This window comes from Prorops nasuta, unplaced genomic scaffold, assembly GCF_024137725.1.
Source record: "Prorops nasuta isolate Cenicafe-Biocafe unplaced genomic scaffold, Cenicafe_Pnas_1.2 PNAS00020, whole genome shotgun sequence".
In the NCBI taxonomy this organism is placed as follows: domain Eukaryota; kingdom Metazoa; phylum Arthropoda; class Insecta; order Hymenoptera; family Bethylidae; genus Prorops; species Prorops nasuta.
In genome coordinates, this window is record NW_027116817.1 from 77,018 (window position 1) to 90,615 (window position 13,598).

Genomic DNA, 13,598 nt, shown 5'->3' on the forward strand with positions numbered 1-13,598 from the left:
GAAAGGTCCACGCTTCCTGTGGCCTTGAACCGCTTGACCACGCGTAGAATAACCTTGTGGTTAGGGTGTCGTCGCATGGGAAATTTCTGCCGATAAATTTCCGCGGCTTTCCGCGCACTTTGCTTACTTTCCCCGTATGCAAAAATCATATCCACATATTCTTCTTTTGTGAAACCCATAGTTCTAACCGTGTTGCTGGACTAGTACAGACTGAGAAGATTGTTAAGATTTGTATACGAATCAAAACAATGTTCGGTTTAGCATCAAAGTTTGTTATTGAAAACGTATACGTTAAGCGGTGTCTTTGGCGGCTATGCTTTCAATTTAATAGAAAGAATGAAAAATACCTCTTAACGTATACGCTTTCAATAACCAACTTTGATGCTAGACCGAAAATTGTTATGATTCATATACAAATCTTAACAAATTTCTTTGTCTGTACTAGTCCAGCAACACGGTTAGAACTATGGGTTTCACAAAAGAAGAATATGTGGATATGATTTTTGCATACGGGGAAAGTAAGCAAAGTGCGCGGAAAGCCGCGGAAATTTATAAGCAGAAGTTTCCCATGCGACGATATTTAGGCCATAAGGTTAATTTACGCGTAGTCAAGCAATTCAAGGCCACAGGAAGCGTAGACCTTTCAAAAAGAGTGCACTTAAGAAAGGAGAAAATAGTGCGGAAAATGTTGCAACCGGTGGAGGAAAATCCGCGAACCAGCATTCTTACGCTGTCGCGAGAATGCATTGTCAATGTAATGTTCGTATGGAGAATACTGCACTAAAACAGCTTGCACCCCTTTCATCTCCGAAGAATGCACGCGATACTGCCTAGAGATTATCATACCGCAGGGCAAATTTCTGTAAAGACAACGTTAATAAATTTTAAACACATTTCTAAATTACAAAAAGTTTGTGTGTAGCATTTGGTTTGTCTTCTTTTATTTCTTTATTTAGGATTCCTACCGCATTATAAAAGAGATCAGGGGTTGCCCGATCGAATATTATTTACCGACTAATCCATATTTACGCCGAATGGCCTTTTTAATTCAAGAAATCTCATCCACTGGGCAACAAAAAATTCACACGCGGTAAAAGAGTTGGTGCATTTCAGTACCGTTGGAGTATCAATGTGTGGGCTGATCTTATCAGTGACGGAATTGTAAGCATTTTGTCTATTTAAGATAATATCTCAAATGTGCAAGTGCTAATTGCATAATTCTGCCATTGTTTTGCAGATTGAACCTTTCTTCCTCCCACCTAAATTCAACGGTGCCGAGTACGTGCGTTTCCTTGAGGAGGAATTACCATTGCTCCTCGAAAATGTGCCGCTCCTCGTGCGGGAAAATATGATTTTCCAACACGATGGAGCTCCTGCGCATTATCATAGGAACGTGCGTACAATATTAAATGAGCGTTTTCCAGAAAGATGGATGGGTCCTGGTGGCCCAATCATTTGGCCGGCGTGGTCACCAGATCTAACGCCATTAGATTCATTTTATGAGCATATATCAAGCGCCTCATGGAGGACAAGTGAGATTATTCTGAATCTCAGTTTTGCGAAGTCATCGGCGAGGCATTTAAAACTTTGTCAGCGGATATGGTGTATTGAGCTACACGCGACATTGTTCGAAGAGCTGAACTCTGCGCTCAGCAAAGAGGGAAGCAATTCGAACAAATATCTTAAGGTGAGGAGGGTTTAGTGGATTAGGCCTATTGGGGAAACCACTTTAAAAAAAAACGCGCCATGCTATCTACCGCAAGGTGGTGCGGAAATGATAGCTTATTCTTTATAAAGAACTGAGAGACGTACCTATAGTACATACGCGTATCGCTGACGCTCGATGCCCCCCCCCCCCCCGAAGGGAGTCTTAAACGTCCAAACATTTGCCTGGGTTTGGTGTGAAGTGGAGGGGGAGGCATCTGAAGTCGACGGCTGTCCGTCACAGGCTAGGCCAGAGATGTTAACTTGTGGGAATTCGGTATCCCCACCACGCCGCCACTAGCTAGCACGCACACAGTGCCAGCGGTACATCGGTGAGCCAACCCCACTACTGTCGCCGCTCGCTGGTCACGCACACAGCTACATCGATACGTGCGTGTCTCGGCTTTCGCCGTTGAAGTTCGGTTAGCTCCGGTGAGGTATGAGTACGAGAGGGATGAATATACTTTTCTCGGACCTGTCTTTCGCTCTCTATTTCACCTAAGTTTAGCCAACGAGCCGCGCGAAACTCCTTTTCCAAGAGTGTCGGCCGGCTCGATGCGCTCGTAAGAGAAATTTATTTTTTGACAATTATAATACAGGAAAATTATTAAATGTTACTATAATTTAACAATTATCCTCAAAATTGTAAAAAATTTTTGTATATAAAAAATTATTATGAGATGAAATAAAACTAACAAAGAAATAATATTATCCGTGTAACTAATTGAAAGAAAAAACCCTTATTATATTGCACAAAATGATCACTGAAGTGTGACATTTAAAATTAATTAAATAAAAAATTATACGAGAATACATGAGATTGATTAATTTGAAAAAATGGTTAAAAATGAGGTAAAAACTCGACCATTTTCTTGCAACATCACTGTACCGATGGCGATTTGGATTTGCAAATATCACAAAATTGTCCAAAATTCATCAATTTCCTATGAAATGCAAAAATCTGACATAATTTCTATGATGAGAGCCTAATAAATGAAAATGTGGGGCGGCTAGGATATTTCTTCGGTTACTTTCTTGTATGGTACACCTATAAGCGAATGAAATCTCCTAAAAAATATGCCAAAATAATGGCAGGAAATAAAATTGCGCCTTAATATTACAATGTAAAATACAATGTCAAGAAATAGCTCAAACTAACAACTTTCAAACTTGTTTCATGCAAAATTTTAGTGTAGGAGGTACTTCCGCCTTGAAAATTTTGCAAATTCATGTATAATTGTTGATAAATAAATAATTATTGATCCAGAATGCACTTAAAATAAAGGATTATTAAAATTGAGTTTTACACTATGAGGTTTAAAAATCTGACTTTATTTCTATATTGAGAGGCAAATAATTCCGTTGGTCAAGCTTCTTGGCTCTTTTTTCGGCCATAATCTGGTGTAAAATGTCCGAATGAACAAATAGATGCTATAAATGATAACCAAATCATGTTGGAATCAAAAGTTGGCTTTCATAGCTATGTTGCAAAATCAAGCCTAGAAATGGCTAAAATTGTCCATTTTCAAACTCATTTTCTACAAAATTGGAGTGTCGTAGCCGCTTCCGGTTGGATTTTTTTGCTATTTCAGGTATAATTGTCAGTAATAATAATAAAAATAGCCTCTGATTGCATTGGAATTGAAATATTCATGCAATTGAGTTTTACACTATGAGAATCAAAAATCTGACTTTAAGCACATATTGAGAGGCAAATAACTCAATTTCTCTTGCTTCTCGGCTCTTTTTTCGACCATAATCTGGTATAAAATGTCCGAATGAACAAATACATGCTATAAGTGATCATTAAATCACCTTGGAACCAAAAGTTGACTTTCATAGCTATGTTGCAAAATCAAGCCTAGAAATGGCTAAAATTGTCCATTTTCAAACACATTTAATGGGAAAGTGGAGTGTCGTAGCCGCTTCCGGTTGGATTTTTTTGCTATTTCAGGTATAATTGTCAGTAATAATAATAAAAATACCCTCTGAAAGCTCTGAAATGGTAAGTTTAATGAAATTCAATTTTACCCTATGAGAATCAAAAGTCTCTCTGAATCTCCATACTCAGCGAATAAAGCTTGTTGAATTTCTCTTCGTGTTCCATGAAATATTTCCTATTGGAAAAATGAAAACAATTTTTAATTGTAAATTGTTGCAGTGTTTTTTTTTTTTTTTTAAGGGAAAAATGCATCCTGGCACACTTAGTATTACGGAAACATACATTTCTTCCTATTGTGTTCTTTCATTACACAAAAAGTTATAAAACAGTTGTGTAATGTAAGTTCAATTGTTGGAATGAATATATATTTTAGCCGTATACTAAATAGTGTGGGACTCACCATCTCCATGCTTGTGTCGAATTAATATACTTATTAAGTTCGAACTACATGGTTCTTCTGACAGCGCCTACCCACTAAAAAACCCTCCTTTCGCGGTTTACGTATTTTTTCGGTCAATTTTACGTATTTTCTTTGAACTGTCGAATCCGTCAGACACTATTCTCATTTGTCGAATCCGTCAGACATTTTGTCACTTGATTTTATAATTGTCGAATCCGTCAGACATTCCTTCAATTATCGTAAAGTACTTCGTCATCAAAATCACCATCAATATCATCATCGTCATTTGTGTATCCATGAATTGTAAGAGTTACTTTATTTTCGACGTAACTTCTTGCGTATAAATTATCTTTTTCAGTTAATTTTATGTGTTTTTTACTTATTGGCATTGTAATGCTATCATGATATGTACATTTCAAATAATTTTTAATGACGCAAATTGCATTTAAAGTAGCAGAACTTATACGATTTCTTTTTTTCGTTTTGACATCAGGAATTATTGAAAAGCACCGTTCTGCTTCTGCATTAGAATGTGGAAGTGACCGTACTATGCACGATAGTAATTTCAACAAAGGATATTTTTCCTTCCTTTCACATTTAGTTTGCGAAATTTTTATCCACATGTCATCGAAGGAAAGTCTAGACCATTTATATTTCTGATCTGCTGACTCATCGTTAAATAAAGAAAACCATTCTTTCTTTAGCTCTATGTCATTTTTTATACCAAATGTATTGCCAATTTTTAATAATGCTGCAGCCGATGATTCTCTATCTGAGTTAAAAAGTGAGTTCTCGTTATCAAGAACTGTAAAATTTTTATAGAACTCATCATGTATTGGGAAACGGTTACGAATTTCGTCAGCAGCTTTTATTAAAAGTTTTAAACAACTCTTTTTAATATCATGAACTTGCATTTGCGTTAACGTTTCTTTACTCTTTTGGTCTTGCAGATATTCTTCACAATCATATCCTACGTTTATATCTTCCAACGGAATAATATTAATATCCTTGGAAAAATTAATATCACAGAAATTTGCTTGAGCTATGCAAAACTTCAATAATGCAGGTTTCATGAAATTTCTTAAAATAAAAATTAAAATTTCAACCGATTTTGGCTGCAATAAATGCAGTTTCGATTCGCGTGCTTGAAACTCGGCATTAAAAGTATTGTTTTATTACATATATTTATATGTGTTACAATTGGGGGAACAAAGTTTCTTTCCCAATTTTATTTTCACAAATGACAATTTAAGTTTTATTGCACAAAATAATAATTACACGGTTTAATTATATAATGTATCGATGTTCGCTAGTCAAGAGAAGCGTTGTTTTTAATCGCATTGACGTTCTCTGACTTTACAACGTTAGCCCTCTTCGTTGATCGATCGAGAGCCGAATGCCTCAAATTCGACTTGTTCTTATTTCGTCGCTTTTCGGCGGCTTTCGCCAATCGTCGGGTTCGGCGGCTTACGCCAGTAATACGATTGGTGCTCAGAGATGATGTCTTCATCAACCAATCAACATGAAATCTTTCTTCGACTAACGTTATGTAGAACGTTCATTTGAATATTCGCATACGACAAAACAGGCTCCCCCGGTTGAGACACATTCTCAACTCAAATCAATTCGAGGGTAATGGACAAAGCAAATTTGTGGCTCTCTTCAATTTGCCTGATGTGGTGTGGATGGTCGCTACTCTTGCAATCCCATCTTCTCCTGGATGTAATTGTTCGATGCGGCCAAGTGACCATTGAAAACATGGTTGTTGTTTGTCCTTTATCAAAACCACGGCGCCGATCTTCAATTCAGGACCATCTTTTGACCACTTTTGTCTTACTTGTAACTGATTTAAATACTCGAGTTTCCAACGTGACCAAAAGTCTTGACGCATCTTGATAAGGCGTTGCCATATAGATAGTCGATTGTCAGCGACAGCGGACAAATTTTCTTCGGGTAACGTATTAAGTGGTTTCCCGATTAAATAATGCGAAGGTGTTAACGCTATTAAATCGTTTGGGTCGGATGACAGTGACGTTATTGGTCGCGAATTGAGAACTGCTTCTATTTCTACCATAAACGTATTCAGTTCCTCAAATGTGAACACGGTTGTCCCAACGACTCTTTTGAAATGATGTTTAAATATTCTTACAGTTGCCTCCCATAGACCCCCAAAATGAGGCGCTAGAGGAGGTATAAAATGCCAGCTGACTTTACGTTCGCATGCAAACTCTTCGACCCTCTCTTTATGGTCAGTAGAATTAATTAACAAATACAATTCTTTAAGTTTATTATTCGCCCCGACGAAATTCGTGCCATTATCTGAGTATATGTTACGCGGTATTCCTCGCCTCGATATGAATCGCCGTAACGCAGCTAAAAAACCTTCGGAAGTTAGATCCGACACTAACTCTAGGTGCACTGCTTTTATGCTCATACATACAAAGACGCAAATGTATACCTTTCTTTGCACCCTATTACGATATATCCGTTCTTTGATATAAAAAGGGCCACAATAATCAATTCCCGTATTTTCAAACGGAATGGCTTCGGTGACTCGGCTAGTCGGTAAGTTCCCCATTTTATATTGTATCGTATTCGGTTCAAACCGGAAACAGTGTGTACAATGACGTATAATTCGGCGAACTTGATTTTTTCCGTCTGTGATCCAGTACCTTTGCCTAATTAACGAGAGGGTAGTCTGTATACCCGTATGATAATTTTTTTCGTGTGTCTCGCGTATGATAGATTCAGTTATAAGATGTGATGATGGTAACAATATTGGGTGTTTTTGTGCGAATGTTAAATTAGATTTGTGTAACCTTCCTCCTACTCTAAGCAAACCTTCATTATCCATGAATAAACTTAATTTTGCGAATTTGCCTTCGCTTAAACTATTATTCCCCTTCAGACGCTTAATCTCCTCACCGAACATTTTTGCTTGCAGATTTCTCATAATCCATTTTTCTGCTTTATTAATCTCGTCATGTTTCAAAACACCCTTAGATCTACTTAATGAACAAAATCGCATACAATACGCTATGATTCTAAAGAGCTTTGAGTGGGATGAATATCTTTCTAATAGATTGAGATCATTGGAGATGCTAACTAAACACACATTTTTCCTTAATTCAGGAACCTCCGTGAATGTCAAAATCTCTTCTGGCCATTTACTCTCGGACTCCTTTAACCAAGTGGGGCCAGAGAACCATAACTCGTTTTTTGTGAACGCGTGTGGTAATTGCCCTCTCGAAATCACGTCCGCGGGATTATCAATAGAACGAACGTGGTGCCATTCGACCTCGTTGGTTAACTTTGTTATTTTTTTGACACGATTCGAAACATATGGTTTTAGAGAATCGGGGACTGTCTTGATCCATTGTAAGGTTATGGTCGAATCGCACCAAAATATGACTCGGCTAAATTTCATACCTAATGGCTTCTTAATCGCTTGATACAGATTAGCCAACAACAACGCCCCACATAGTTCTAATCGCGGTATCGTGACGGACTTTATAGGTGCTACTCGAGATTTTGAACAAATTAGCGTGACTGTAATGCTACCATTCTTCTTGATATTCCTAACATACATACATGCCCCATATGCGGCGGTACTCGCGTCTGAAAATCCGTGTAATTGTAGATCATCTGGCGATTCGTCTAATATTCTCCTAGTAAACGAACATTCGCTCATGTTGGTTAGTTGTCTATAAAATTTATGCCACTCTGTGTATATTTCTTGTGACACTGATTCGTCCCAACCTACCTTAGATCGCCACACCTTTTGCATAATTATTTTCGCGTATGATATCACTGGACCTATTAATCCTAATGGATCGAAAATCTGCGCAATTTTAGATAATATATCGCGTTTCGTCACCGTACCTTTTTGTTCATATTTATCGGAAGTATAACATATACTATCAGTTTGAGTATCCCAGATTAAACCTAATGTTTTCAGCGATTCGTCTAACTTGATTGTCAATTTAGCGTGTAATTCATCTTCTGGCAATCCAAATAAAACTTCTCTATTATTTGAGGCCCACTGTCGAATTTTAAATTTCCCGTGCTTTAATAGGTCAACAATGTCATCGCGAATATTGCGTAACTCATCCACCGAATCTGCTCCCGTCAACAGGTCATCTACATACAAATGATTTTTCAATATTTCTGCGGCTTTTGGGAATCTTAAAGTCATATCGTTTGCCAACTGATGTACTGTGCGAATCGCCAAGAACGGAGACGACGCTATACCGAACGTTAAAGTATTCAATTGTATCGTTTTTATTCGCCCATCGATGCGCCATAAGAATTTTTGGAACTTCCGATCTTCATCCGCGACCAACACTTGACGATACATTTTCTCGATGTCACCTGTTACGACATATTTGTATGTTCGAAATCTAATTAGATGTTCGAATAATTTTTCTTGTATTGTAGGTCCGATCGAAAGAATATCATTTAACGACAGTGAGGTGTTTGTTTTCATCGATGCGTCAAACACTACTCGTAATTTCGTAGTGTTACTTGAATCTTTCAAGACCGCATGGTGCGGCATGTAATAACCGCTTTCCTGATCTTCAATTATCGTAGCATGACCTAAACGTAAATATTCTATTATCACTTGTTCGTATTCGCGTTTAAGATCTGAATTCGCATTCAACTTTCGTTCTAATCCTAAAAAGCGTTTTAAAGCCAACGATCTTGATGATCCTAAATTACCTTTATCTTCGCGAAATGGTAAACGAACGATGTACCGACCTTCGTGATTTCGACTTGTGTTTTTAATAAAATGTTCTTCGCAATAATTATTTTCGGTGGATCGCGATCCGTCTGTTTCGACCTCTTCTGATTCCCAAAATCTAATTATCTTATCTTCTAATGATGTCATATGACATGCCATTTTCGAATTCCGATCTGACGAATGATCTCCTACAATTACCCATCCTAACAATGTTTTTTGCGCATACAAGTCATCTCGTGATAAGCGAATCTGTCCTACTGACAACAAAGACGCGGTGACACCTGCCCCGATTAACAAATCTACGCGTCTCGGAATGTGAAATAACGCATCGGCTAGTTTTATATTCGCAGGTATTCTTATGCTGTGCCTCGGAAATGTTTCAGTCGGGATTAAATCGGATATAGTGGGTATTACTAAGCATGTTATCTCTCTTTTGTAATCATTTGTCTTAGATTGTACCTGGATCTTTAATAACCCACGCGTCACCGTTGTTGTGTTATTCAATGATCCTATTGGTATGGTCATTTTCGACGTTTGTAACTTAATTCGTTGGACCATATCTATTGTGATAAAATTCGCTGTTGAACAAGTGTCCAAAATAGCCCTGGCTTCGATTTGTTGACCTTTCGAATCTCGAATTTTGACAATTGCGCTCATGACTAATTGAGGTGTCAACGCGGGAGTTACCGTCGATAAGCTAACTGTACATGGTTTGGTAACCATTTTTTGTCAGTCGGTTTTTACTTCGTTATTTTCTGGAATTATTTTTGTGGTCTGTTGTTTCATCCATTCATCGACATGTAACAAACTATTGTGTTTCTTGCCGCATTTCTTACAATTCGAAAATTTACAATCTTTCCCTTTGTGGGAACGTAAACAATTGTAGCATAGCCGTTCGTTTCTTATTAATTCTACGCGTTTAACGGTAGGTAATTCTTTGAAAGTTTTGCACACAAACAACGGATGTGTATCTTGTTTACAAGCTATGCATCTTCTCTTGGAAGTATCGGCTACAAACGTTTGATTGTTGGGCGCCGACAATTTACGCTTTTTGTTCGAATGTTCGTGTTTATCTTTCTCGGCTTCGGCGTTGCGTGTTCTTTCACGTTTCGACGCGCAAACCGCCATCTTATACACAAATTCGTATATCTGTTCGACATTGGGATATTCGTCTCGTGATAAAGTCATTTCCCATTTCTCTAATATCGGTTTCGGTAATTTTGACTCGACGATATACACAAGAATCTCGGAACTTATATTCACGCCTAATGCATTCAATGATGCCATATTTTGCTGAATCTCGTCTACTAATTTACTCAAACTATTCGCCGATTCCTTCTCTACTACTGATGCGTTCATTATTAACGATAAGTGACGTGAGATCAAAATTCGCTTTACCTCATATGCTTTTTCTAGCAACTCCCATGCCCTCGTATAATTAAGTCCGTCAATAGATAAAATCTTCAACTTGTTAGCCGCTTCCCCTACTAAAGACGACTTTAGATATTGTAATTTATCTATTTCGGAAAGCTCTGTTCTCGAACCTATCAAGTTGTTGAACGCGTTTTTGAAAGTCAACCAGTTCTCGTATCGACCGTCAAATGTCGGTAATGGGGCTTCGGGTAATTTTATTCTTCTTTTCGGCGGGATCGCTTCGTCTCGTGATTCATTCCGCGTCGCGCCTACTGAAACTGCCGAATCTCCAGATACCGAATCCGCGCTATTCAAAATGTTTTCTATCCTGCCTGCTACTAAATAAAATCTTTCCGTAACGTTCGTTGCCTCTTCTTCATGATTACCTTCTGGATCTAATACAACCAGCTCGTCATTCATTTCTTCGAACGCATGAAATAATGATGTTAATCTGGCGATACGTAACTTCAGCGTGGCGTGATCTAATTTATTCTTGTCTAATAAATTTGTTATGGTGGTCATCTGGGTTTTTAATGACACCCGTTTCTGTATTAATATCTTGACTCTGTCCGCCATCGTTGGGACCCGTTAATTCACTTGAACTGTACTCACCAATTTCCTGTATATTTGCTTTGTTTGCCGTTTCTGTCACTATCACCCTCACAATGTTAAAACGATTGCAATAAAACCTTCACCTCCTACCTCACAGGAGGCATCAATGTTTTATTACATATATTTATATGTGTTACAATTGGGGGAACAAAGTTTCTTTCCCAATTTTATTTTCACAAATGACAATTTAAGTTTTATTGCACAAAATAATAATTACACGGTTTAATTATATAATGTATCGATGTTCGCTAGTCAAGAGAAGCGTTGTTTTTAATCGCATTGACGTTCTCTGACTTTACAACGTTAGCCCTCTTCGTTGATCGATCGAGAGCCGAATGCCTCAAATTCGACTTGATCTTATTTCGTCGCTTTTCGGCGGCTTTCGCCAATCGTCGGGTTCGGCGGCTTACGCCAGTAATACGATTGGTGCTCAGAGATGATGTCTTCATCAACCAATCAACATTAAATCTTTCTTCGACTAACGTTATGTAGAACGTTCATTTGAATATTCGCATACGACAAAACAAGTATTGAACTTATTTAAAATAAAATGCAGAAAATACAAATACGCTTTAGTTTCAGCGTTCTGCATACATTGGTGCAATTCATAGGCTTGCATATTATTTTCTGAGGATTGTTCTAATAGAAAGTTATTTAGAACATCCCAATATTCTAATATACGATCAATACATTTATAGCGAGTAAGCCATCGAGTTTCGGCATGCTTCAACAAATTTGTTATTTTTCCTGCAAAACACCTTTGAAATTCCCGAAATATTGCCGTCCGTTTAGGGCTTCCGCTCACGAAATTAACAATTTTCTTCACAAATTCTTCCGGGAATGAAGGTAGCTCTTTACAAGCAGCGGAAGCAACGAGTGACGATAAATGACATATGCATGGAAACGTTATTATATTTGCATTCTTTTCTAATATTTTCGTTCGAAAAGACGAATTTCTACCGATCATAACAGATGCATTGTCACAGGCTATTGCTAATATTTGGCTTAATGCTATTTGTTTTTTTACCATTTCATTATTAAACGCGGAAAATAACTTTTCGGCCGAACAATCTCTTGCGTCAAGATTTATTAATTGCAATAGACGTGTTTGAATTTGCAACGACGCAGGTTCAATATACCGAACCATTATTGAAAACCATTTTTCATTTGTTAAATCCGAAGTCTCATCAACAAATACCGAGAATTTTGTATTTTGTAACGTTTCCGTGAGACTTTGTGTTTCTTCGCGACAAACCACATTAGTTATAATTTTTGATAATTTAACACGTCCTAATGTTATGGCTTGTAGTACTTCCGGTTCCTTGCCTATCTGTTTAAACATATTAACCATTGCGGAGCTTGCTATATACGGGATATTATGTTCTACAAAAAACGTTGACAATCTTATTTCCGCTATTTTAACGCGTTCAAGAAAATCAAATTCTTTTTCCTTCGAAAATTCTGCGGAATTAGATGAGCTACTGGAGCCTTGCGGAATATGCCGATTTGAAAATTGAACAGCATTTTGCACGTGAATGCTGGAGGACTCATGTTTCTGAATTTCCGAATAACCGCAATTTAAACCTTTATCGCAAATTAAACAGTGAAACTTACTACTGTCATCAGGTATCGGCTTTGCCCACTTCATCCAAGATGGGTTCAAATCATACCAATGATATTGAAATTTCTTTTTGTGGCTGCTTTTTCTCTTTTGCGGATTGGAAGACATTCTAGTCTTTTTTGATACCGGGCTATTTTCACTGGAAGACATTTTCCACTCTTCCTATCACTTTAATCACTTTATATCACGAAACTGTCAATTAATCCGAACTTGACAAATTAATAGCTTTAAGGCAAATGCCCAAGATACAACGGCTTCATCTACTTTTATACATTTATTAAATTGTGTACAAATAAAGGCAGAAATGGGGTAAGGTTCAACGATTTGTAATGTAGGGTTGATGACCTGACGGATAATTAATTAGTTGGCATTAAAAAAAACTGATAGTTTCACTGGGAATCGAACCTGTAACAACAGGATCAGCATTCTTATGCGCTATCCACTCACCCACTACACGACTTCCCCAGAAAATTAAAAATTTCCGATATAAATAGCCAACAAGCTATTAGTAATAAATTGAATTAATAAATAATTCAATTAATAACAAATTCTTTTAGTCTAACTGCCAAATAATATTTTATTAAAGCATATAAAATATTTACGCATTATCGCTTAGATTATATAGGCGATAAAGTTTTAACTATCCAATGGAACCTTGTGGTGTAGTGGGTAAGGCGTCAGACCTCTGTACCGTAGGACGTGGGTTCGAATCCCACTGCAGTAGTCATTTTTTTCGTAAAGATTTTCATGAAATAATTAAAATATTATTAAATGTAAGTAATATTTAATTTATTTCAGTATCGGAAATTAGAAATTTAATTTATATCGCGTTAAAAAGAATTCCAAATCGGTTCCTTCTCGATTTAAAAGTTACGGTTACTGTAATGTAGAAGAACTTGTATATAATACACAGGGTATACAGTAAATAATAAAGATGGCAAATAGAATAAAGCAACTAATCATGTGAAATAATATCTCCAACAATAATAGGTTCTCATGTAACAATTGTGTTAGAAAACCAATAGGACACCTTGTATATTTAATTTGAAAAGTATTGTGGTGATTTGGTGAAGACGAACTTCGTTGGTACCTCACTCGTATCTTGAATCTCGACGGATTAACTTCGTAGCAGCAGAAGCAAAGGAAGGATAATGTAAGTACTTTC

The 13,598-nt window shown here is 37.2% G+C and overlaps 3 protein-coding genes across 3 annotated transcripts; all 3 read right to left on the bottom strand.

The window, feature by feature from the left end:
- Window positions 1-5,667: 5,667 nt before the first annotated feature.
- On the bottom strand, window positions 5,668-9,510 carry LOC136780727 (uncharacterized). Its single transcript, XM_066739282.1, has one exon. The coding sequence runs from the start codon at window positions 9,508-9,510 to the stop codon at window positions 5,668-5,670; it is 3,843 nt and encodes a 1,280-aa protein (XP_066595379.1).
- A 6-nt stretch (window positions 9,511-9,516) lies between these two features.
- LOC136780728 (uncharacterized) lies at window positions 9,517-10,776 on the bottom strand. The gene has a single exon (XM_066739283.1). The coding sequence runs from the start codon at window positions 10,774-10,776 to the stop codon at window positions 9,517-9,519; it is 1,260 nt and encodes a 419-aa protein (XP_066595380.1).
- A 520-nt stretch (window positions 10,777-11,296) lies between these two features.
- Window positions 11,297-12,583, bottom strand: LOC136780729 (protein FAM200C-like). Its single transcript, XM_066739284.1, has one exon. The coding sequence runs from the start codon at window positions 12,581-12,583 to the stop codon at window positions 11,297-11,299; it is 1,287 nt and encodes a 428-aa protein (XP_066595381.1).
- Between the last annotated feature and the right edge of the window lie 1,015 nt (window positions 12,584-13,598).

Excerpts from the sequence above, each read along its gene's own strand:
- LOC136780729 (XM_066739284.1), bottom strand. The coding sequence starts at position 12,583 with ATGTCTTCCAGTGAAAATAGCCCGGTATCAAAAAAGACTAGAATGTCT.
- LOC136780727 (XM_066739282.1), bottom strand. The coding sequence starts at position 9,510 with ATGGTTACCAAACCATGTACAGTTAGCTTATCGACGGTAACTCCCGCG.
- LOC136780728 (XM_066739283.1), bottom strand. The coding sequence starts at position 10,776 with ATGGCGGACAGAGTCAAGATATTAATACAGAAACGGGTGTCATTAAAA.